Source organism: Phoenix dactylifera, chromosome 1, assembly GCF_051530095.1.
Source record: "Phoenix dactylifera cultivar Ajwa chromosome 1, Ajwa_hap1_PhDact_Kaust_v1.1, whole genome shotgun sequence".
In the NCBI taxonomy this organism is placed as follows: Eukaryota; Viridiplantae; Streptophyta; class Magnoliopsida; order Arecales; family Arecaceae; genus Phoenix; species Phoenix dactylifera.
The window spans coordinates 1656390-1682120 of NC_143190.1; the positions used below are offsets into that span (position 1 = coordinate 1656390).

The 25731-nt window shown below is 37.2% G+C and overlaps 1 protein-coding gene across 1 annotated transcript; it reads right to left on the bottom strand.

Moving 5' to 3' along the window:
- Positions 1–15515: 15515 nt before the first annotated feature.
- LOC103695742 (zinc finger protein GIS-like) lies at positions 15516–16447 on the bottom strand. The gene has a single exon (XM_008777146.6). The coding sequence runs from the start codon at positions 16335–16337 to the stop codon at positions 15738–15740; it is 600 nt and encodes a 199-aa protein (XP_008775368.4). The 5' UTR covers positions 16338–16447; the 3' UTR covers positions 15516–15737.
- Positions 16448–25731: the final 9284 nt, after the last annotated feature.

The window sequence follows — 25731 nt, forward strand, 5'->3', positions numbered from 1 at the left end:
TGAGGGAACTATTGTAATTATCTTTTTATCTTAATGATAGTTATTCTATGAATATTTATGTTGTTCATATGTTTTTTTTTCTAATTTAAAGTTAAAGAAAGATCTAATATAAAAAACTGTAGTAAAACGCTACAATAATACTTTAACAAAACTATAGCATACTATAGCAAACTATAGTAGTGGTATTGTAGTAGTACTGTAGCACGGCATAGTATAATAAAGATTATCTCCGAATTATACTGTACCCGTCAATTAATCTAGACTGAACTGTAATTTGCAGTCAATCTATCTAGAATAATTATACATGCTTATATTTCATAATATGCTCATAATCTCCTTAGCTTCTTAAGCTTCTAATTAAGTGATCAGTTGATAGTTAAGAGTTTATGATTTTATCCTCAGTTTGAGTTGCCTGGATATATCCTAGGTGCGGGCATAGTATATATCTGACAGCTTGTGGAAAATGGTATCAGAGCCATGTGGTGATTTTTTATAGGGGGAAGTAGTGGTATCTAGTTCTATGGCGAAGCAAAAAAGCCGGGTGCTCAAATTTTAGAGTCTACTAGTATAGTATAGTGTATAGTGTAGTATGGTATAGTACATAATATAGTATAATATAGTATAGTATAGTATAGTGTAGTATTATAGTATAGTATAGTATAGTATATACTAGTATAGCATAATATTATATTATAGTATAGCATGGTATACAGTATGTACTAGTACAGTACAATATGCACTAGTATACTATACTATAGTATATAATAGTATAGTGTAGTATATACTAGTATATATACTATAGTACATACTAGTATGGTATAGTATTGTATATACTAGTATAGTATAGTATATACTAGTGTAGGATAGTATATATTACTATACTATAGTATATGCTAGTATAATACAGTATATACAATTATAGTATAGTATATAATACTATAGTAGTATATACTGGTATAGCATATACGGTACAGGATATACTGGTATAGCATATACAATATAGGATATACCAGTATAGCATATACAGATATAGGATATACCGGTATAGCATATACCGATATAGTATATACCAGTATAGTATAGTATGTACTAGTTATGGTATGTACTAGTATAGTATGCGCTAATATAGTATGTACTAGTATAGTATATACTAATATAGCAGTATATAGTAGTATAGTATATACTATATTAGTATATACTAGTATAGTATAGTATATACTATATATACCATACCTGCACCTAGGACACATCCAGGTGGTTGAAACTCATGATAAAATCATAAACTCCGAACTATTAACTGATCACTTACTTATAAGATTAAGAAGCTAAGCAGATTATAAGCTTAAGAAGCTAAGCAGATGATGAGCATATTATGAAATATAAATATTTATAATTATTCTAGATAGATTGATTGTATGTTATGGTCCAATCTAGATTAATTGATGGTTATAGTGTAATCTGGAAATAATACTTATTAAAATATTATGTCGTGCTATAGTACTACCATAGTAGTTTGCTACAGTACTACTACAGTTCTATTATAGTATTATCATCATGTTTTGCTACAGTATTTTATACCAGATCTGTCTTTGGCTTTAAATCAAAAAAGAGACATGAAATAACATAAATATTCAGACAATAACTGCCATTAAAATAAAGAGATACTTACAAGAGTTCTCTTATACACACCAAAAGAAAAGATTACATAACCAAGCTTACTATTCTAGGTACACACACACTTGCATAAGATTCTGAGGCTATGCTATCTGCCATGCACTTGCATAAGATTTGGTTAGGGTGCATTGCAAGTTTGTGCACATTTTTTTAAGATTTAAATAAATAATAATAGGTTATTTGAAATCCAAGATCAACTGTATGAACAATATGGATTTCGTATTAAATCATGATAGTACCTCACTTAGCGAATCAAGTATCCAGCCATCAAAGGAATTCACACGATTTACGTCTAATATTTTGTGTTTTTAAGGTTAGTGGTGTCACAATCCTTGACCACCAGAAACCTTTTCTCTCCTTTCATTTTTAGTATTAATTTAGGAGACTTTTTTTACAGCTTTGACAAATTATAGTAATAGTCATTAATAATAATATCCATCATTATATTGTAGTTGACACAATCATTTGGGTTCTAGAAAACCTTTTCCTTACTCATTGTTTCAGTTTTCATATTAATTTAGAAGACTTTTGGAGCTTCCACCAATTGCAATAATATCTATCAATATATCGCAATTGATCCCTACAGAGATGAGAATTTATATTGAGGTCCCTTTCATTATAATCCATACTGTCAGTCCTTCCATCATACCATATTCCTTATGAGCTATAAAGTATGGAATTCTATCATTATCAAATCACTAGCTCATGTAATCTCATTACATTATTTCATTTAATTGGATTTGCATATTTATACATATATAATACTATTTTTTTTTTGAAAATAAACAGATGGATTTGTTTGAGTCCAACATTCATATGAAAATCGCTTGAATATCTCTTATATATAAGAGAATGGTGAATTCTTTGTTAAGTATCTGATATAATTTATTCAACACGTATATAAGCCAATGTTGCTCGTATGTAGTCTTTAAATTCAGAATAACTGGTCGGCAACATCAAAGTTATATAAATGTTAGATAAATGCATATTGATCTCTCAAGTCATAGGACGGTTAGTTAATTGTAATAGAACCACCCCCTTGATCTTAACCAGATCTGTACGGTAAATACATTCTTACAATATACCCACTTGCCTACTTAAGATCATTATCTCAATGATGGAATCAAATTATTCTTTGTTCGAGGCATAACAAGTGTAGGCAATGTTACTAGTAAATGCTACTAGGCTATGTTTTTTTTTTTTATATTTCTCATGAGCTCTTGGCTCAATGGTATGTGCAACTGCTCCAGTGTTACCATAGGAAAGAGTAATGAGAGAGCCTGAAACAACTCTGCGTTCTTGTATGAACCTGAGAATCCACACAGCTTCTGTTGCAGCTTCATCTGCAGCTACAACTTTGCTTCTAATTTAGATTTTTGCATTAGTATTTGCCTGCAATTTCTCCAATTTATTGCTCTCTTACCTAGAGTGAGCACAAAACTAGAAGCTGATATTCTATCATCAGCATTTGCTTGAAAATTTGAATCTGTGTAGCCTTCTGCAACTAGATTTTCTCTACCAAACACTAAACAATTGTGTTTAGTCCTGTTCAAATATTCAAGAACATGTTTCACTGCTGTCCAATGTTTAGGATCTAGATTAGATTGTTACCTACTCACAGTGCTGACAATATAACAGATATTTGGACAGATATAGAGCGTAGCATACATTAGATTACCTACTGCTGAAGGATAAGGATAGTTTCTCATCTTCTCTCTTTCTTCTTGTGTTTTGAGAGATTTTCTTAGAGAGAGAAATTCCGTGTCTAAGGGGTAGAAACCACTTTCTTGGCATTATGCATGCTAAACGTAATCAATTCCAGCCTTTTTGTATAGCCTTTTGCCATTAGCCCTGCATTATAGGTCTTCACCTTTTCATTAGGTGCTATTTTATTCTAAAAACCCATTTACCAATAGTCTAAAGGCCTTTTGGTTTGTCCTCTGGGGTCCATACCCTATTGGAATAAATTAGTTCCATGACCTTCTACCAAGTAGTATCTCTATCAACAATAACCTTCCATAAAAGGATCATTATTCATGACCGCTTCGATGTGGCGGGTCTGAACTGCATCTTCCACGTAATCTACAAATTTCACTATTTTCAAAGAATGGCCCTTTATTTTTTTGCTATGCATGGGAGGTGCATTAGATTAGGCAATCATTTTGCGTAGACCAAAATTCTTATATTTGCATTGAAGATCTCGAATAAAACTTGTAGCTACACCTACGTGCTAGACATGGACTCGACGATGAGTGATGTGCAGGTTTCTTTACCTGCACATAGTCCAACACCAACCATTGATTTGCATGTTCAAGAAGCCTAAAGGACTATCTTGCAAGCCTCCACATCTCAGCTTCTTGCCATACCTACCTTCGATCAAGCAACATCTACTTCCTATCCACAAAAATCACCTAATAATACATTCTTTGAATCATCTATGCCTATGGTGTCATCCACATCTACTCTTCTCTGGTAATTCTAGGATGCCATCTACTCTTTTCCCCCATAATTAATGCCAAGGTGCCATCTACTCTTTTCCCCCATAATTAATACCAAGGTGCTATCTACTTTTGGCCTGGATGATCCTAAGATGTCATCTACTTTTGTTCCTAACAATCCCAGTGTGCTTTCTAGTCTTGCCCCCTTGTAATCACAAGGTGCCATCTTCTTTTGCTTTTGCCCCTGACAATCATGAGGTGCCATCCACCATTCCAAATTTCTTTTCTGATAAGGCAAGATGGCTCTCTCATTCCAAAATCTAAATTCAAGCAAACTAGTTTAAATCATGGTTTCTCTAATTTGACACTTTGCAACCCCATAGCCTCCACCCACTTTCGATTCCCGGCATTCCTGAGGCCTGCTTGGTTGTTGCTAATTCTCTTGTGCCTCGCAAGTGATGAATAATATCCTATCATAGGTTCTATCAAACCTATGCTTCAAGTGCCCCAAATGCATTTACCGCTTAATTTGTTTCAAGTTCAATTCCTTGGACCAATCTTCCTCTTAATGACTTAATCATTCGCACCAAAACAATATGGTGACCATGACAATATCATAGGATTCTATGGGGGAAAGGTTGAGAAAATTGGAAAAAGAATTGAGGAACAAGAAGCAAGATTGGGATCTATCCTTCAATCTTCACATATTTTAGGGCACACCATAGGTTGTCCTACCAATCACCTAAAAATATACTATGGTGCTATATCAGAGGCAACCAATGATGACCATATCTTGGTAAAAATGTTTCAACATACTAAATGGAATTGCAAAAGAGTGGATAACTTCTATAGACATCACTGAAATCACAACTTTTGATGGGCTAACTAGCCAGTGAAGACCATTATGAACTTAACATTGATGTTGTGGCTAAGAGGGCTGATCTAGAGGCATTACTCAGGAAGCTAAAGAGTCTTTCACTTCCTATTTAGCGAAGTGGCGCATTGTATCAACAAGAATGAAAGAGAAGCCCACCATATGGAGAATTCCATTAGTATGATAATCTTAAGAATTTCCTCCCTTACATGTCATCATTCTTCTCGGTCTCGACTAATAAAAAATTCAATACACTAAGCCAGAACTCCAATTGGATTAAGACGGTCTATAAAGCAGGAAGGCTTAATATGCTAATATTCTAAGAAGTTATATCCAAAAAGCCGAAAATTAACATGAAGCTGGTGCCCTCAAATAAGTAATTTGATGTAGTCAATGCTGCATATTCATGGAAGTCTCACTAAAAAAATCAATGACCATTCAGACCCAACAACCTCAACCCCAACCACAAAACCCTACCATCAACTAGCTAGCCTCATGACCTCAATGATCCCTCTTTGCCCCACAGTTACCTCTACCACAAAATTCTACAACCTCATCCCACACTTTTTGTTCCACAACCTCCTCTTCTCAAACTTCCCAATAGTAGTCCACTCCATGTCTGTCAAGCCCTCTACAATAGTAACCCCAACAACTACAACAACAACCGCAGCCACAACCATAGCCCAACCATAATCTTAACCTTAGTAAAAACCTCAGCCTCAACAAACCAACGAAATCAAGGCCCTTATAGCCACACGTATAGAAAATTAACATTATTAAGAGATTCTATCCGCACCAACTTTAAGAAACTTATACCTATTAATGTATTACATGCTCGAGAAAGCATAAGAAGACGAATCCATTGTAGATGAGGAGCCTTACTATTTTTCGAGCATATATCAGGAACAATTCTAGAAAGTGATCAAAGAACAAGAAGAGGTGCATTTGGGACTATTCCAATCTGTACAGAAGTGGGCTCAAAAGGAGGATTTTATTGCTCCGATGCTCCCTCATCCTTCATAGAGTCCTTGCCGCACTTTAAGAAAGAGAAAAGAAGAAATGGAGGCATAATAATATATTCCATCATCGTGTTGTCTATTGAAAATGCTGCATCACTTTCATAATTGATAGCAAGATAGTATCAAAGATAAGGTGGCATGCATACCTAAGGCCTTTATACTTGATCAAGAATCAGAAGTGGGATCATAAAAGGAAAGAGAGGAGTGGATTTATATATCGATTTCCAAATTCTCGCCAAAGTCCAACAACAGGAAAACTCTTCTTCTGACGTGTTTGGGAAGAGGCAAACTCCCATTGGGAGTCCTCCTCTCCCATCGCAATTATTTTTGGGCCTATTTTAATGATGGGTCGTACCAAAAAACTAGGCCTTGCGATGCACTATATGATCGTGTACACTGCTAATCACAGCTACTTGTTTCTATAGGCCTCATCCGTTAAACGATCATCTTGATGCATTGTTATAGAAATAAATAGCTGTGATTGATGGTATACATGATTGTACGGTGCACACCATGCATGATATAATTTCTCAGGCACAAGGTGCTTTTGCTTTGCACTAGAGTTGGCCTGCCGTTCCCTAATTAGGGAGCCATAACGTTGCCCAAGCACCATGGCCATGGCAAGCACTCAACAAACAAATGGCATCGAAAAGTTTTCTACCTGCTACAATGAAGATGCGACTTATAAGGTAGTACATTTATGCAAATATCACCAGTGAAATATTATTATATTTTTTTACTATAAACTTTCTCCGGTTTTTTGGACTTTTGCTAGTTTTGGCTGCTTCCGGAGACACCGTACGGCACCAAAATCACTTGGTAGCGGCATGGTTATCCAAATCCACATCCGGTGGTCGTCTTCTGTGGCCCCCACCAGAAAGTGGCTCAGCTGTCCACACACAGAAAATTATTGTTAGATTAGGTCCACCTTAAAATGAATCAATCCAACTATAAATCAATATACACAAAAGTAGACAAAAACAAAATAGAAAGAAGAAAAAAACAATACACATATCTATACATGTTGGTTCATAATTAGATTAGTCCACCAACTTAGCTTTGCAGTAGATCTAATCCAACAAAAATCTCACGTTTAGATGCAAACAGCAAATAGGCTTGCTAAGAAAGGCTTCAAGGCTCGATCGAAATGAGCAATGTATTGAACATGCTACCTATTACCTTAAAAAAGAAAAATTATTGATTGGGTCAGATCCACCGGTTCTGCGGTGGATTAGTCCAACCACAAATCGGTATGCACAAACATAGTTAAAAAACAAATAGGAGGAAAAAGAGAGCACTACAGACATATTGGTGTGCAGTTGGATTGATCCAGTAGCTAGATCTAGTCTAACTAAAAATTTCGCCAATAAATAAGAGAGCTTGGCATAACAAACAAACGAACAAAAAAAAAAAAAAAAAAAGAGGGTGCTGTCTTTATGTTGGGCTATAATGAAGCAACAATAATCCAAATCCAAATAGAAAAAAAAAAGTGAACAAGTCGTAGCCATCCCTCGGGACTCACCAGGGGCCAAAGTAATAGGGTTGGCTGCCTTCTCTTCTGGTCGAGGGAGAACAGGAATTTCCGAAAAATCTTTGATTGGTTCCCGGTCATGACAGCCGTGTATTTGTCTCATTGGAATAAGTTGCCAGAATGGGGGTAAAAAACAGAAAATGAAAAAAGAAGGGGGGGAAACTGCAATGTGATTATGGTCCCACACTTCTTCGATGATTCTTTAATTGAAGCTTGTTGTTGGATTTTGTCCATGACAAGGACCTTTAGGCCCTAGATATCGAGGTATTAGAGCAACTTTCTTGGTTCCATTTGTCTTCTTTTTTTTTTTTTTTGGTAAATCGGCAACTCACACATGACGAGCGTGAAGCTGGCCCACAAAATCAGAAAACAAAATGCTACGCAAGGACGAAGGCACAGCCTCGTGGCCTATCCAAAAAAAACCTCCCGAATGATGAGCCGCGAAGGAAGCAACCCAATCAGCCGCACCGTTTGCCTCCCGATGTACGTGCGAGGCTTGGTAGGAGACAGTCTCCCCCAAAGCTCTATGGATATCGTGAAGTAGCGGCCGGTCCTCGACTGAGCACCCCCCTTCCCGGATCCACCCAATCACCGTGGTCGAGTCCCCCTCGAGAAGGATGTGACCCGCACCAAGTACCCGCCTCGCATAGGAGACACCCTCCCAGGCCGCCCGAAGCTCTGCGGTCACCACTGATGAGTCAAAAATCCTACGTCCACCTGCCGCCACAAGTCTGGCGTCATGATCCCTAATAATAAATCCCACACCTCCGCAGCTCCCATCCGCTGATACGCTGCCATCGAAGTTCACCTTGAGAAAGCCAGGGGGTGGAGGCACCCAGGATACTAGTATCGTCCTGGACGCTGCAAGAGCAGAATGGGGGCCCCAGATGTCCCTAGCCAACCCAGTAGGTGTAGCCTCAATAGAGCTTCCGCCTTCCATTTGTCTTCTTTAAAGGTTCTATGTTATCAACGAGTCATGTTTCATTCATAAATTTTCAATTATATTGATATTCTCCCATAAAACTTCATAACCTTGACATTGTCTGGAATCTAAAGATAACTTATATATCTTCCTATGTTCAATCTTCAATTTCCCTCCACCCACAACAAATCCACTGTTACGTGCTCCATTTTCCTTGACTCTCGGCAGGCACTTGGAACGTGGGGTGCTTGGCTATCATCATCTGCATCAAATATGCTGGAGAAGACCAGGTCATGCTCCAGTTCCAGAAGCAGTTCCTATTCTTCAGCACCAGTTCTATTCTTTAGCTGTAACTCCTAGTCTTTTGGCATTAGTTGTAACATGCTTGATTTCTGTTGGATGTAAGGTTATTAATATAGCCAGTTGAATTCAATAAAGAAAAAAAGCTCTTTTGTCGAGAACTCCCTATCTCTTGACTTCTCCTCCTTCTTTCGTCCTTTCCTCCTCTCTGTTTTCTTTACTTCTCAAATTAATCACATCATCCACTATGGACTAGAGACTACTTTCCAAATTCGCATTTCTTGAGGCTAAACCCCAGTTGATTTCTTTTGTGTAAGATCTTAGACTTATACAATGTGTTGGGTATACTTCTCCCAACTATGGGTATACTTTGTCCAAATAACAAAGTCTTCAATATAGGGCCATAATACATCATTCCTTAGTTGCATTAAAGTGAAGCACTGGACAAACCAAACGTTATCCCTAGCCACCCAAATAAGATGTTCATTCCTCAAGACTATCTTTCATGCGTCCTCCAAACATATTCGAAACTTGACGGTATCTTGATTACAAGCCCAACTTGCTAAAATAGCATGCAAGCTTAACTAATCTAGTAGACGTTCTGTTAATCCAAGACCAACGGTATATATTCTTGATAATAATTTTATTTGGGGTATGTTAACTGATGTATATCTTCCAATTACCATTTCTTTCTTCAACAATAGTACCACAGGTAGTCTAAAAGAACTATTGGGCTTAACTACCGGTTGATAAAGGAGCTCAATTATCTGTCCTTTTTTTTCATTCTTCATATCTAAATTGAGATAAAGACCAAGGTTAGCAAAGTGCAGGTCCCTAATCAAATGAACTTCATGCTCAATTGATTTCCTAAGTGCACCATCATTACATATAGAAAATGATTTAGGAGAATTACGAGGACCAGACAAGGCTCAAGGGTGAGATCAAATCATGCACCAAACATACAGTCCTTAACTTACCTGTGCAATGTCTAATTGAGGTGCTCTTTTTTTTTTAAAAAAAATGGCAAACTTGACAAGCTCTATGATGCAACACAACCTATATGGGTGCAGGAACTGAGTAATCAAGACCGAATTTCAATATTTTGATCTCAAAATAGGCTAATCAAAGCAATTTTTTCTTTTTGGAAAAGATTTTGACAGCATTTATTTTCTAATCTAGAAAGAATTAGTCGATGTAAAAATCTAGATCTACCTCGCATAAAATTTTTATTATTTTATAATTATTTTTATTAGTCATATTTATTCGAAAAAGCTATAACCTCCTTTGACTGGGAAAACAATTTGACCTAAATTGTGAGAGAATGGACCTCACTCACATAAATAGAGGCTTTGTAACTTAGTTTTATCATTCATTAGTGAAAAAAAAAGGGACCTGGACTTTACTTTCCCCAATTTTTCTATTTTCTATTTCTTAACAATTTGAGTTAAATAGATTGAAACAATTTCCTCCTTCTCCCTAGTCAGATCAAAACAGGATGTCGAAACCTTTAAATATCTTACCAACCTTGAGTTTTTTGACTTAGAGTTCAAGACCTCTGTTTAAGAACTCGATCTTTGCTGAAAGTATCTATCTCTCTCAACATCAAATAAACAAATTGTTTGTAGGCATTAACTAGAAGAGCAGCTGCATACTGCACAAGAACATTAGGGCAGAACCAAATGAGAGAGTATATATCAAAAGATGAATAATTTATATAACAATAAAAAAGATGAGTTGTTTGGCTATTTGATAATATTGAATAATCTACAATTTTGCAACAAAAATTGACCAAAATATTAAATATGTATGCAATATGAGGAAATTTATTGGGTCATGACTCAATGTAAAAACTATATATAAGGTTAATATAGATAAGTAGTTGTTCATTTGTAAATTGATAATTGTCAAATTAAAAATTTTATATAACAACGACCAAACAAATTATCTACTTCCTCAAAAATCAAAGAAACTATATAAGTGAACAACTGTATTTATTTATACATGAAAAAATAAATTATTAAACAACCCTTCTTCTAATTGTATAGAATGGAAAATTTTTTAATGCAAAATCAATTAAAGTGTGGATGAAGTAGGTTTTCTTAAACAAAGTTGCTATACATTTAGCAGAATGAAATTACCATTTGGTACCTACAGATGAATAGGTTTTCTTAAACAAAGTTGCTATACATTTAGCACAAAATTGCTATACATTTTGCGCTCCGTCCATTACATTATTTATGTAATATTGGAGGAAAAGATTACAATCTTTACGTCTTCTTGTGTGATAACACTCTCTTGTAATACAAAGAAAATAACCATTATTTGTGTTTATATTATTTCTTTAAATAAAATATTACTTTAGAATTTAAATTTTTAACTAATTCTCCCTCTCAAAGTGTTTGTACCACCTAAAAATAATAATTTTATTAAATGAAAAATTATTTAAAAATAATGCTGCTATTTTCTAATATTTTTTATTATATGCCACTGCAGCAACTATTATAAAAGTCATTAGTTTAATGCTAAAAACTATATCACATATTAAGTGGCAAAGAATAGTCTTTATAACCATTACACCAATCAATCATGATTTCACTAGGGATCATTATAATAGAATAACCCTCATGAAATATTAACATGCAACATAGACTAATTTGAATATAGTTATAGCCTATCACACTTTGAAGTGAACTTTATAAGAAAACAACCACTACCCTTACCTCTTGTTAGTGTCATGATAGAGTCTTGAGCATAAGCAAACCATCTACTATCCCATTGAATGAGGATTTTAGAATTTCATATTTCAGTCATCAAATGATTCACCAATAGTATTCTCAGCAAAAAAATTATTAGACATGACATACGACTAACTCTTTTCTGGCAGTAGAGGAGTAACTCTTTACTACATGAAATATTTGCATTTTGTTATTAATGCAATCAAATTTATAAGATTCAAGAAAAGAAACAAACCATATTGTTATTTCAAAATTAAGTTAGATTGCCAATAATCATTTTTCACCTATCAAGCATAAAAGCCTAGGTATTCTAACAATAAAATCTTATTCCCTACCGATTATCATGTCATATTGAGATAATGCTAGATTCTCTCTAAGCATACCCACTTTCCATGGATCTTAGTAAGGTTTGATTTATGACTTCATTATTATAGTGGACGCCATAAAAATTGTTATTGACCATTGTTATTGACCAAATCATTATTTACTTAATAAAAATTTTTTTTTTGAGGTGTCACAAACATTTTTTTAGAAAGAAAAACTTAAAAAATCAAACTTTGGTAGAAAGATTATGTTATTAAAAATAAAAATGCCAAATAATTGTTATTATTTGTTATAATTGATAATTAGAACAAAAGGTAGCATGCTATAATAATAACTATTATCTTTTTCTTTATTCTTATATATGATATAATGGAGGGAGCACGAAACCATTATAACATTGTGATTTTAAACCATGGATATCTTTGGTCTCCGCTTGAGAGATGGGCTCCAATTGGTGCATTATGAGAGCTTGGGCTGCTCATATAGTGCCCTACCATGCACCATATTGCTCATATTTATTGCACTACATATAAAATATTGGGAAAACATATCATAGTCTTTATGATGCCAATTTTTAGTTTTTATCAAGTGAGCAGTAATTGGTTAAACAATAATGTTACTTTTCACCATACTTCTCTTCATAAAACCATTATAAAAGTTATTATTTTAGAAATATTAATATTAAATATTGTAGGATAAAAATGGTTGTTATAACTATTGTACAGTCAATAGGTGGGGCCTCTATCAGTAGAATAATGTAGTTATTGCCTCGATCTTATTGAATGTCTACAATGTCTCTGAAGAGACGAACAATGCAGTTATTTTTCAAAGAAAACTAATAACTTGATTATTGAAACTGAAAACAAATGACTTGAATATTGAAAACTTCTTTAAGCCAGGACTAACACCATTCAAGCATCCCAAATTGCTCGAACTAGATGCCATTCGAGTATTTAATTCTTTTCAGAGTGGCACATGTCGCTATTTGAGTCCTATTTATTTCTTATTGTGTAGATGAATTTGTGGTAATACAAGAAAAAGTAGAATAAGAAATAAAATTATCGATAAAAAGGTTGTACTAATTAAGGACAAATTGATAGAAGGATGATGCCATTGATAGTTTAGACATGTATAACACATACCAAGGAATGCACAAGTATGAAGAATTTATTTAATACATGTCGAAGAAAAGAAGGGTAGAGGTCGATCAAAAATCACATAAGATAAAGTAGCAAGAAAGAAAGACTAGATACTTTTATATCTTTCAGAAAGTATGGTCCTAAATGGAGCAAAACAAAGGAAAAGATTCATGCAACTAACCTTGACTAGTTGGAATTAAGTGTTAGTTGAGTTGAGTTTAATTTATGTATTCATAGGACCTATGTAATGGCTGTCAATCATGCAATGCATAGATAGCTTTGATCAACAACAAGAGCCCTCCAACTCAAAAGATGAATAAGATAGGATCCGAGGGCGGCCACTCATTGTTGCCTCTATCTTGTCTTGTGGGCAACAATGTCACGGAAGAGAAATACAAAAACAAAATAGTAACATGAGGCGACATAGGTGTCGGAATGGAGAAAATGATGAAGGGCAAAAGTAGAATGTATAAACATGAAAAAGCTGAGGTCCAAAGAAATGGACAATTTTCGTTTATGGCTTTATTTGTAGATAGATTCTTTTCTATCTTTCAGAAACTAATGTTATCACTTGCAGATAATCATGTCTCGATCATGTATATAGTGTCTTCTAAGAATGATCTAACAACCATCTAAAGAATCCACATCATACATTATCTTATCAGCATACTTATAGCAATTCTGAATCTTATCCAAAAAGACTAACTAGAAGTTATTTTTTTAACATTTTTAGCTTAATTAGGTATCAAAGATATTTCCAGTGCACAAGCAAGGTGAAACTAAACACATGCTCGCATAAGTCCTTGTATATATATTTTGTTTTATTTAAGTTCCGACATCCTCACCAAGGAAGAGTCCAATCAGAAATAGAGATACCACAACTAGCTTTACAACCACTTGCAATGATCAGGGTCTCATCGAAAAAGACTAGTCGTAAATTATTTTTTGGGTCCTTAGTGTTGCATAATTATCCATGATCTTCTTGGTGCATAAGCAATGTGGCTTCAAGATATGCATGCATGAATCCTCATACTACCTTTCAATGATAGCAAATTGGCTCTGAAACCATTTCTAATGATCAAGTCCTCATCCAAAAAGACTAGCCATAAACTATTATTTGGGTTCCTAATCTTGCTTAAGTATCCAAGATCTTTCTAGTGCATAACCATTGTAAAACTAAAGGTATGCCCACATGAATTCACATAATGTCTTTCAATAATAGCAACTCTGACGGTACATGGCTTTGTGACTTTCAATTTAATATCCTTTCATTTCCATCCAAGAGAATAGGGACATAAATGCCAAGTAGTTTACAACCTTAACTCTCAAATGAGATTTTTGCTAGCTATTAGGTTCCATGATGGCTCCAATGATACTTTGCTTGACATAGATCTTCAAGTGAAAGAATTGTTCGCACATTTTTACATCAATTATCGCTGCCTCAAATTTTCTCATCATCAAAGTTAGCCTAGAGTATGCTTGCTCATGCTCATGGTAGCTCCTCAAGCTCGATTACATTAAAAATCGCATTACCTTTCTCCTTGGTATTCTCCTTCATATCCTTCCCTTGAGGTGCAACTCTATGAAAATCTTCTAGTACTTTTCTTTTATATGCCCGCTAATCTTATAATGATTACATGCAATATTTTTTTGAGCAGTACTGGCATGTTTTTTTCTTTTTTGTTTTGCTCTCCTCGTGGGTCTAGCTTCCATTATCTCTATCTTGATTCTTTTACTTACCGCCCTTCTTACTAACTCTATCCCTCATCCGTTCTTCTCTGATGTATCCATTATATGCGCACTAGCTTTATCGATGCTTTCCACTTTAAAAAGCTTTAGCTCCTTTTTAGATACTCTTATAAACCCTAATATGTTCATAAAGACTACATGCTATCAATATATCCCAAGGAGATAAGCTGCCTATGAAATTTGGTGGCCTAGTTTTGGTCGAACACAAATCTAGGTCAAAGATTCTTTACATATGAAATCAAACAGGCTAATGATCTGGATGCAAACCTTTATTACACAGCTAACGAGGACCTGTTAGGTAACCCCGGTACTGTCGGTCGAAGGGCTTTAGGGGCTGCGCTCAAAGCGTGGTGACCCCACATATGTCTCTTTCAATTCTGGGAAAATATATAGTGAAGTGGTATGTTGGGACCTTGGTAGTCACAGTATATTAGTATTGCCCGAGCTTGAGACGATCACTCGGCTCGACGTCAAATAACAGCAGGAACAGCCCAAATTTGCTCGTATTTTTATTGCTGTGTGACTGCGGTACACAGCACATGAATGGTGAGCACCACGAATGGTCCATGAGTGCTAACATCAATTATTGATGAAAGGAATCTAACTCCTGTTCTCAAACCATTTGCGTCCCACCAATTTGATAGGCCAAGCTTTCACAAAATGAAATGAATGGATGTAGTGGGAGGGAACATGATGTAGCAGCTTTAGAAACATACACCCGCTAACGTTATATCAGCACCCCACCACCATGGAACACAAATCTAGCTATATCACATGCATGGGTCCTCATCCCATCCACCATTTCCTCTCTACCAAACTACTGGTCCCTCAACGTACGTCAGTAGTTAACATCAGCTTCCTTACGGTGACAGTCATGGAAAGACAAACCAGAATCCCAAACCAACAATAGAAGATCTACAACAAGCAATAAGATGAGAAGGGGGATCGAGAGAGAAAGAAGAAGAAAAGGGCTGACAGGTGTCTGGAAATCTAATTCCACAGATGATATACAAAACAGGTGACAAGCTTGGACTAGAGCCTCAAGGAGAGATCGAGCTTGGTCTTGTCTTCATCATCACAGGAGGTAGATGAACAAGGATCCTCGTTATCATCGGCGGCGGGCACCTGCGGAGGATGGGAGGCCCTCTGCCAGTTCAGAAGATCTATTGTCTCATTGCAGCCAACCGAGGGGTCGCTGGCAGCGCAAATTGCCCTCCTGGTGCTCATGGTTGCTAAGTAGGGGAGGTGAGAGGCAAAGCGAGGGACTCCACAGGAACCAAAGCTCTCAGGGAGGTCGGCCGGGAAGCGGCGACCGGCAGAGAGGGGTTTGCACGAATGCGACGCGATGGGGAAGGAAGGTGGGCTCAGGTGGTGGGCGGGGGGAGAGTTGGATGGCAGGTAAAGTTGGGAGCTCCATCCAATGCTCCTCTCCTTCTTGTGGGCATTCTGGTGGCCTCCAAGAGCCTGGGACTTGAGGAACTTCTTGTTGCAGAAGAGGCAAGGGAAGAGCCTCACGTCCCTGGCGTCACGGCCGGAAGGCGAGGAGGGGCTTGAGGATGGTGCCAAGGTGAGGGAGCAATCAAGAGCTGGGGTTGGGGAAGGTGGTGGTGGCTCTTGGGGCGGGGGTTCCATCCTTGCAACTGCGGTTGCGGTCTCTGTTCCAGAAAGTGGACATCAAATTCGGCAGCCAGGATTAGTTTTTTATTTATGGGAAAATATATAGTGACCCAATAGCGTGCCTTCTTTTCCAAATATGCCAGACAAGGTGGAGTTGGGGTGGCGTCATCCTGTCTTAGAATGAACTTACAAAATTAAAGGAATTAAATTTTAAAAAAACTATCTTTTCACTAGCTCAGTTTTTGCACATCTTGCATATACACCCAAGGCATTTCCAAAATTTTTAATAAATTTATTAACATAATTTTCATTGCAATCTAACCTTTCCATTTATCTCCCTCACGCCGCTGCTAGCAGCCAATGAGAAATGACAGAAATAACCTGACCACACCTTTTTCCCATCCTTTCTCACTACTCCCTTTTATTTTCTATTTCTTTTTTAATGAGAAAAGGGGCAGCTCCCCTCGGATCGAGGAATTATATTCAGTACTATGTGCACCACACCAATCATGCATCTTAGTTTCTATGAGCTTCATGCATTATGTACTTATCTTAGATTGATGCCCCCCCCCCCCCCCCCCGCACATGGTGCAGGGTATAATTTCTCCCTCATATCACCCATCTTTCTCTATGATCTCAAAACTGATTCCCCATAAAAAGCTGTCTACCAATCTCAAAGGCGAGGAACGCATCCATGGCGGCATATGTCATCTACTTATAAGTGATGCATTCTTGATCCTACCAATTCATTCTCACTCGATTGAGCTTCCTCATCTCCATCCCCAGCACCTCCATGGTGACCACATTGAGCCCCACCTATTTCATCATTGGCTGGCCTTTGCAAGCAGCAGTGAGGGGGCTGAGGTCAATAATATTAAGTACACAAAGCCATGCTCATCGAAGGGACAATCAACATCGCTATAGATGATGACTGAAGGTGAAATTAATGGTGTTTGTTGTAAAACTATCACTTTGGACTCCCATAATGTCACACCCACCATGAAGAGTTTAATACAAACTTGTAAGGTCCGACCTAGCCTATTGGCTGGCTAGCCTAACCTTGTTGGCCCAGCCTGGAGTTAGAACGAGGCCCAAAATGGTGGAATCAAGCTTATCTTCCCTTGTTTCTCGCCTTTCTTTCCTTCTTTCTAGTTGTCATTGCTAGCATCTATTATGGACGTTTGGCCATGACGACCAAAGCTACCACCAGCCACACCGACCCCTTTTCCATCTCCTAAGTGAGGCAATGAGACGCTGGTTCACCTGCTCTCGCTCTTTTCACTCTCTTTCTATCTTCTCTCTCTCTCTCTTTGCACTATTTCTTTCTCTCTCTTTGATGTTGGGTGGACCCAAGAGAGTCTCTTCTCGGTGACTTTGATTGACCCTGGTAGAGGGGTCATGAACCATTCTGGTAGCCACACAGCATGTTGGCCCCATCCAGCCCTTATCGATCACCGCTAGATTCATCGTCATCAATATCTATTATGTTATCTGTAGCCTAGTATAACTCTTGTTTCATGAGACTAGTTGGATTTCCCATATCGGACTAACCTAGGCCCCTGACCCCTATTTATACATCATCTTAGCAACTTAGATGGTTGTTCTGAACAAGTACCATGTGGACAAGACTTAGGATCAGAACAGATGGAAGTCACGTGATCCCTGCTATACCTAATAAGACTCGACCATGATCGAATGACCATGACAAGTGTAGAAACATAGGATGAAGGAATAGGACTCAGTAGGTGACCATGACAAATATAAAGATATAGGCTGAGGGATGTTAAATTTATTTCATAATGAGATCTAGCTTGCAGTTATGCAATACATAAAGTGCATGCATCGTGAGATGAACTTCCAAAACCACTAAGGATCTAACATGGACAGTTACAAAAACTTAGCATTATTTGATAGTTTTAGTTAAGTGTACAATAATATTATATAATCTAAATAAAGGATCCTTTCACTAATCTATGATTCCAATTTATCGTTAAGCTATATTTGCTTTTATCTCTATCTTTAAATTTCTTTCTTTTAGTTTCCTAATAGGACTCTAATTTGCTAGTAGGAGTAGCAGTAGAGTACTTTAATCGTAGCTCCAGCTACACCCCATCTATTCTTTTTTTTAACATGAAGTGTGATAGTAGAGAAAGTCCTAAAAGACTAAGGCACTTGAACTCATACTATTTTCATCATCCCCCTTTTATTATGTCTTTTTTGGCTAATCTAACATTCATGGCACACATGTGCATCTACCTCAACCTAAGCTATGAAACTTGTCACCCTTCTCCATTAGCTAGCAAGCTTCCTGGCATGCCCATCTTCTCTTTCTGACAGTTCAAAAGTGAAGAGGATAACAAGTTTCTATGGCAGGTCCAGTGGGACAGTTGCATAGCTACCATCATATGACCATAAAAGAAGATTGATGTACCAACAACCGAACTACTAAGTACTCCATCATATCAAGCTGAGGAACTTCTATACTCTCAGGTAGGGAAATCCAAGTTACCTCCTCCCACCCTACAAAGAGTCAATGACTTCAGCGATCAAGCTAGCTCAACTCCTCCTTGGGAGCTTGGCCATGAAAACGATACTCCTCAAGCGAAGGTGACTCATTCTCGAGCTAGTTTTCTCCATGATATGATGCATAAATTAAGTTATGCATAATTGAGAGTCGGTATGACCTTTTGGGAGTTGTTACTAATCAAGTGGCCATGGTATCAAGGCCATTCAAGGAACAAAATGAAGGTTCTTCTATATTGATTGTGAAATAAGTCAAATAACTTGTTTCAATTATCACCAATCAGTATACAACACCGCATTTCACTATTGTATAATGCAGCAAACTTGACCAATTATTTTTGAGCCCCTCAATCTTTATAGTACAAAAGTGTCAAGCTCTTGGAAAGGTCTGACTTTTAGAGGCTTTCAGCCTATAAGAAAGAAAAAACCGAATACTATCATAGTGAGACCTTAGGGCCCCAAGATCGGAGTGATGAAGAAACCACGAGGATAAATTCTTCGGGTGGCCAAACCAAGAATATAGTTGGTGATATTGCGACCCTGCATGACCATCATTTGAGGCTAAGATGGGTGTTGGCCATCCTGCTTCTCATAAATCTGTACGAATAAATATTGGTATAGTCTTGCCGGCACCAGTTCGGCTACAAGAGAAGGTCATCTCGTTGGGGCAAATAAAGGACCACAAGATGTTCAACCTCCAATACAACCTATGCTTGCACCAAGAGCTGGGAGGCAACCTCCTCAATGGATGCCGCCGCCACCACTATAGTAGCTATAACTCCATGCTAGGGTACAACCTCATCAGTGGATACTGCCATCCCCATCTTAGCAACCCGTAGCACCAAATATCCATGCCAATAGTCAACAACCATATAATCAAGGTGCTTTCCAAATGTATTATAACCCACTCTATCAACTAGTGTTGGCATCGACTTTTCCTCCTCGACCTGCCAATTATGAAGCAAAGTGGGAGAACTTCCCAAACGTCACTAAGTTGGCCGAGATTGTCCAAGAAAAACTAAGATGTGCTTATCAGCTTGTTTTAAGGCTAGTATATTGGAAACCATACTCTAATTGCTATGACTAGGCTTACGAGTTCTCAAGAGATTACAAGGTTCCATAATTTTTAAGATTTTTGGAGGATAATAATCTGTCGTCCACTATCTGGCGTATTGACTGATTTTCAATCTAGTATGGCAAAGCTGGCACCAAAAACTTTCTAAAGCTTCATCCATTTGCAAATTCACTAACTGGATTAGCATTCACCTAAAACATGAATCTAGCCTCTAATTTAATCCTTACATGACAAGAGTTGGAGTCTCAATTCCATGCATACTTCTACTAAACCAATCCTAAGGTGCCAGTAAACGATCTTGCTAGGCTAGTTTATATGGCAAAGCTAGCACTAACAACTTCCTGAAGCTTCATACATTTGCAAATTCACTAACTGGAACAATGTTTACCTAGAACGTGAATCTATCCTCTAATTTTATTCTTACATGACAAGAGTTGGAATCTCAATTTCATGCATAGTTCTACTGAACCAACCCCAAGGTGCCGATAACGGATCTTGCTAGGCTAGTTCAACAGTTTGGATAATCCATGAAGCGGTTTATGACCAAATTCAAGAGGGCCAGAAACTATTGCTACACTGCTCTGAGAGCGGTCAAATATGTAAAGATTGCATAGAACGATCTAAACTTAGAACTAAGGAAAAATTTTGCTATGCAAGAGTTTTAAACCTCTTCTAACTAACCACTCAAGAAGTTAATTACAAAGTCATATTGCAAAATGAGGAACAGAAGAGGGTTTTTAATGGAATGTACGTGAGAAACCTAAACTATGAAGTATCAATTTGGAGGCTGATGTTTTTGACCAGTGCAGCTTTGAAGGGGACAACTACAATGAAATTGATGTAGCCAAGATTCTGACTGGCAAGCCATATGTCTGAGAAGTTCTTAGCAAGCTGACTCCATAGACTCAACCAATGTTTGGACAACCTATTCCAAAAGGAGATATAAAATATTCTTTTGATATCATGAAGATGGAAAGGATTTTTAATTCTCTGCTCAAAGATAAGATAATACGACTACCAGAGAGACATAAAATCCCTCCATCCAAGGAGTCAAAGAATAAAAAATATTACAAATAGCATAATAAATGGAGCTATTATACTGCCAATTGCATAGTCTCTCGAAAAAATATTCAGAAAGCCATTGTGGATGGCACGTTGAGGTTTCCAAGAATGATAAGGGCATTATGCTGGTAGGTGGTAATCCTTTTTCTGAGATAGAGGTAAATATTTCTTTGGCAGACTTGAGATCATTAGTGTGGAAGAAGCAAGAGGGAGAAGTTCAATAAGCTGATGCGGGCAGAGATGGAAGTGGAAGTTTGATGACCGAAAAAATAAAAACTTCTATATGTTGAGGCACAATATTATTATTGCGATAAAAAAAGATGGGTTGCATTTCGGCTGGGGGAGTTAGTCCAACAACAAGAGCATTTTATCAAAGATACCAGACTACATGTGGGACCATCTTCTAATGTAGCACCAAACCGGTCATGTCTTTGAAAGTCGAAGATAAAGAAAAAGCCTTAATAGAATAGCGACGGATGATGGAGACTTTCAACCATTCTAGAAAGATTGATCTTAAGATTACTGTATTAAAGAAAAGTGAGTCTAAGAGTGATTTGAACGACCAAAGAAGACTGACGATCCTCGACTTAGCCATTCGAGAGAATGTTAAATCGATAGAGATGGAAAGAAGCTAAAATCATTGCCCAAAAGTTGCAGCCTCCTAGAGTCGAATGGAGGTTGAGGACTATTAAACCCTCAGTCATTCCACTTGATGATAGTATAAAGTATAATAAAGGCATTACTTTCCCTACCACCATTGCCATACCCAATGTATGACAAAGACATAGAAGTGATGATGGTAGAGACCGAGGGCACTGGAAAGAAAGCAAGTAGAAAGGAAAGTGCAGGTGGTCGAGAAAATCCAACATCTTTGAGGCAAAACATAGTTTACTACTCTCTTGGCCACGAAGGCCTATATTTCCAAAAGTTAGGAGATGAAAGATGCCAACACCAAGATCTAGTTTAGTTCATTGCTAACTAAGGTGGAGGTGAACATGGTATTTGCATTGCCCTACATCTTTCAAGCAAACATTGGTTAACCATTGAGCATAGAGGATAATGTCAAGGAACAAGGAGAATGCCTGGAGATCTTGGCCAACCTAGAGGATGAAGAAGAGTGTGGCCTCTGCTTAATGAATCAAAAGACTGCTAATGATCAGTACTCTAAGGTCGTTGGATGTGTTTTAGAGACCTACAAGGGTAATGGGCAAGCATATTAAGCCCTTGTATATCATTATCCACATGTTCGATAAGCCGATAAGATAAATGCTTATGGATAACAGGTAGCTGTCAATATTATACTAGCTTCAATCATAAGGAAGCTCGATAAAAATAAAGAAGACTCGTTAGCAGTAGATGTGGTTACCAGTTTCATAGGTGAGGGTGCGGCCATTCCACCTGCAAATGGAAACAAGAATATCAATGATTGCTTTATTTATGATTGAAGTGGTCTCTACCTATAATGCATTTATGGTCTCTACCATATCAATTACCGTGTCTTGTCTTTCTTGCATCAACTATTAGCTTTATAGAATCTAGATGCAAAGGATGGCAAAGGACAAAGGGGAGGTTGTTTCCACGAACAACAAACCCTTCCTGGTAAATGTTAATATAGCCAATGTACAACTATATGATCCTATCCTCGACCCTGCCAGATTTTTAAGATAGTATAAATATGGAAGGCCAACAAATCTCACAGCCTCAAATATAGTGAAGCCTGACTCGTCAAGGTTGGCATACATATGGAAGATGCCTTGGCCGATAGGCATGAAACAATCGTCTATTGAAGACAAGTCTAATGGATGGAAAATCGAAGAGAGTCAAGGTCGTAAAAGAAAATCTTGCTAGTATAGTGGCTTATGCAGAGTTAGAATGAAATTGAACTTCAGCTTACATAGTTGAATACATGCATATAAAAGATTCTAATGAAATCCAATTGGAGGAACACGGCCATGCTTCGCTAAAGTTGGGAAATACTGAAGTGGAGGTGCAAGATCCTTTAGTAGAAGTCAATCTAGGCACTCACTCTCAATAGCGACCAACATTCGTTGGTGGTCTATTGAATCCAGAGGATAAGGAGAAAATGATAAACCGACTCAAAAGATACCAAGATTGTTTCACATAAGACTATACAAAGATGCCAAGCCTGACCCAAAAGCTAGTCAAGCACAAACTGCTGATCAAAGAAGGTTTCAAACCTTATAAACAACCTAAAAGGAGGATGTCCATCAAAGTACCTTTGAAAGTTAAGAAAAACGTTGAGAGATCGTTCGAGGCTGATTTTATCAGAACAAACCGACACACTTAATGGCTATCAAATATTGTACCGATCATCAAAAAAAATAGAAAGCTAGGGTGTTCATTGACTCCCGAGATTTGAACAAGGTTACCCGAGAGGATGAATATGCTATGCTGATCTCAAACATGCTAATTGATACTACAAGTCAACACAAAGTATTATCATTAATAGATAGTCATATTCGGTCTATAATTAAATATTTCATTATAGAGTACGTTGTGCACAAAGCCACTTTCTAGTTTCTAGGATCATTTGAGATCTTTGAATAGATAGTAATTCTTATCGGCCTAAAAATGCAGGAGCTACCCATTAGATGGTGACAAATGCAATTTTTCATGATATGCTTGGCCGATTTATGGAGATTTATATTGATGATGTGATGGTAAAATCACAAAGCATGCCCAAGCATCTAGTGTGCCTGAAGAAATCATTTTAGAGGATGAGATCTCATCAGCTAAAGATGAATCCCCTGAAATGTGCATTTGAAGTTACTTTTGGCAATTTTTTGGATTTCTTGGTGCACTAAAGAGGAATCAAAGTGGACAAAAACAAGGCAAGGATAATCATTTTGGCTCAACCACCACACAATTAGAAGTAACTGCAAAGCCTACTTGGATAAATAAATTTTCTGTGGAGGTTTATACTAACTCTGTTGCAAGATTCGGTCTTTGGTCTAAGGATGAATTCAAGTGGACCGATGATATCGGTGTGCATTGGAGGAGATAAAAAAAAAATTATCTTGCCAATTCTCCTATCCTATGTGGGAGTCCTATTGATTCTCTATAAACAAAGATTCTATTAGAAGCCTCTTGGCGCAAGATATTGAATTCAGACATGAAAGGTATGTACTAATTAAGTAAGATACTGACAGCGATCGAATGCGATATACGTCGAACGAGAAGCTTTGTCTAGCATTATATTATAATTGTACAAAGTTTTATCCAAGTTTATTTTACAGTATGTTCCTCGAAGAACTATAAGGGTCAACCCCTGGACGATTTTCTGGCTAATAACCTATGTGTAGCTATTGAGAGCAGATCATGTGGCATGTGGAGATTGGAGAAAGCAACTTATGCCCTTGAAGGTTATTATTTGATATCAACCAAAGGAGTTGCTGGAGTAAGGATCATCATTGAATCTCTCACTGAAAAAAAAAGGCTTTCTCCTTCCAACTGGATTTATCTGCTTAAATAATCAGGATGAGTCTGAAGCATTGATAATTGTTCTAGAAATACTATTCGACATGGGGATCACAACAATTGAAGTTGAGAGTAAGTCTCAAGTGGTAATTAAGCAGCTCTGCAAGGAGGCACTTCTATGATATTACATGAAAGCTATGAAGTTGATCGAAAGTTTCATTGAGGTTAACTCTAAAGTTCATTCTCTAGATCAAGAACCACGAAGCTAATAAATTGGCACAGACAACTTCAAGAGTCAAGATACTTGAAAATGTCTATATTAAATCTATTATTGTGGAGAAGAGATTTCTATCTTTAGTATTCAAAAGACCAGTAGATTTGTGAGTACCAAATGAAGTGTATATCTTAGAGATTAGCTAGAATGATTGGAGGTGTCCTTATTCCTTAACTTATTGTCGTGATGCTGTACTATTGATAGAGATGATTGTCAGATTATACACAGTAACTCAACAATATGAATTGGCCGGCCAAAAATTATACTCGGGCTATAATAACCAAATTAGGGAAGTTGCTTGAAGTGGGACCGACGGTATTAGACCGATTTTATGCTCAAAAGCTTAAAGTTTCTCATTCTTATGATAAGAGGGTTCGCCAAAGTTCTTCAATGTTGGAGACTTGGTATGAATATAAATACTTCCTATAAGGCTGCAAGATCTTAGATTTGGGAAGTGTCTCCAAATTGAGAAGGACCACATCTTGTTCATCAAGTATGGCTTGAAGGAGTCCATATGGGATATTGATGGTGAAGTTCAAGACTAATCCATTGATGGAAAATATTTAAAGAAGTATTATCATATAGGGAAGCATGTGAAAAAATACAAAATTAAAAGACCATGACATTTAATATTTTCAGCAGGTACAATTGTACAATAAAATATAAATATAAGGCCGATTGAACTAATCATGCTCTCAAGGTGCACTCACTTCATTGCTTAACCTACTAGCTAACAACTTAGCGATCTATTGTCCTACGAGCCCTATGGATCTCTATGATGATATGATATTTTGCCCTCTATGATGGCTCGCCAATTGCAGCGATGGTATACTCACAATAGTGGCCAAGGCACAACATACATAGAGCTTCTGTGCGGACCCAATCACTGAAGTTGAAATGGAGAGGGGTCTGCACGAATCAACCTAAAGATTGTGAAGGTGAAAAATTTATCAAAGGCTACGTATAAATATACTAACTTGCTGATCGAAGCCTCCAGGCTGAAGGAATGCCATCATGATAACATTTCAATTCGACGA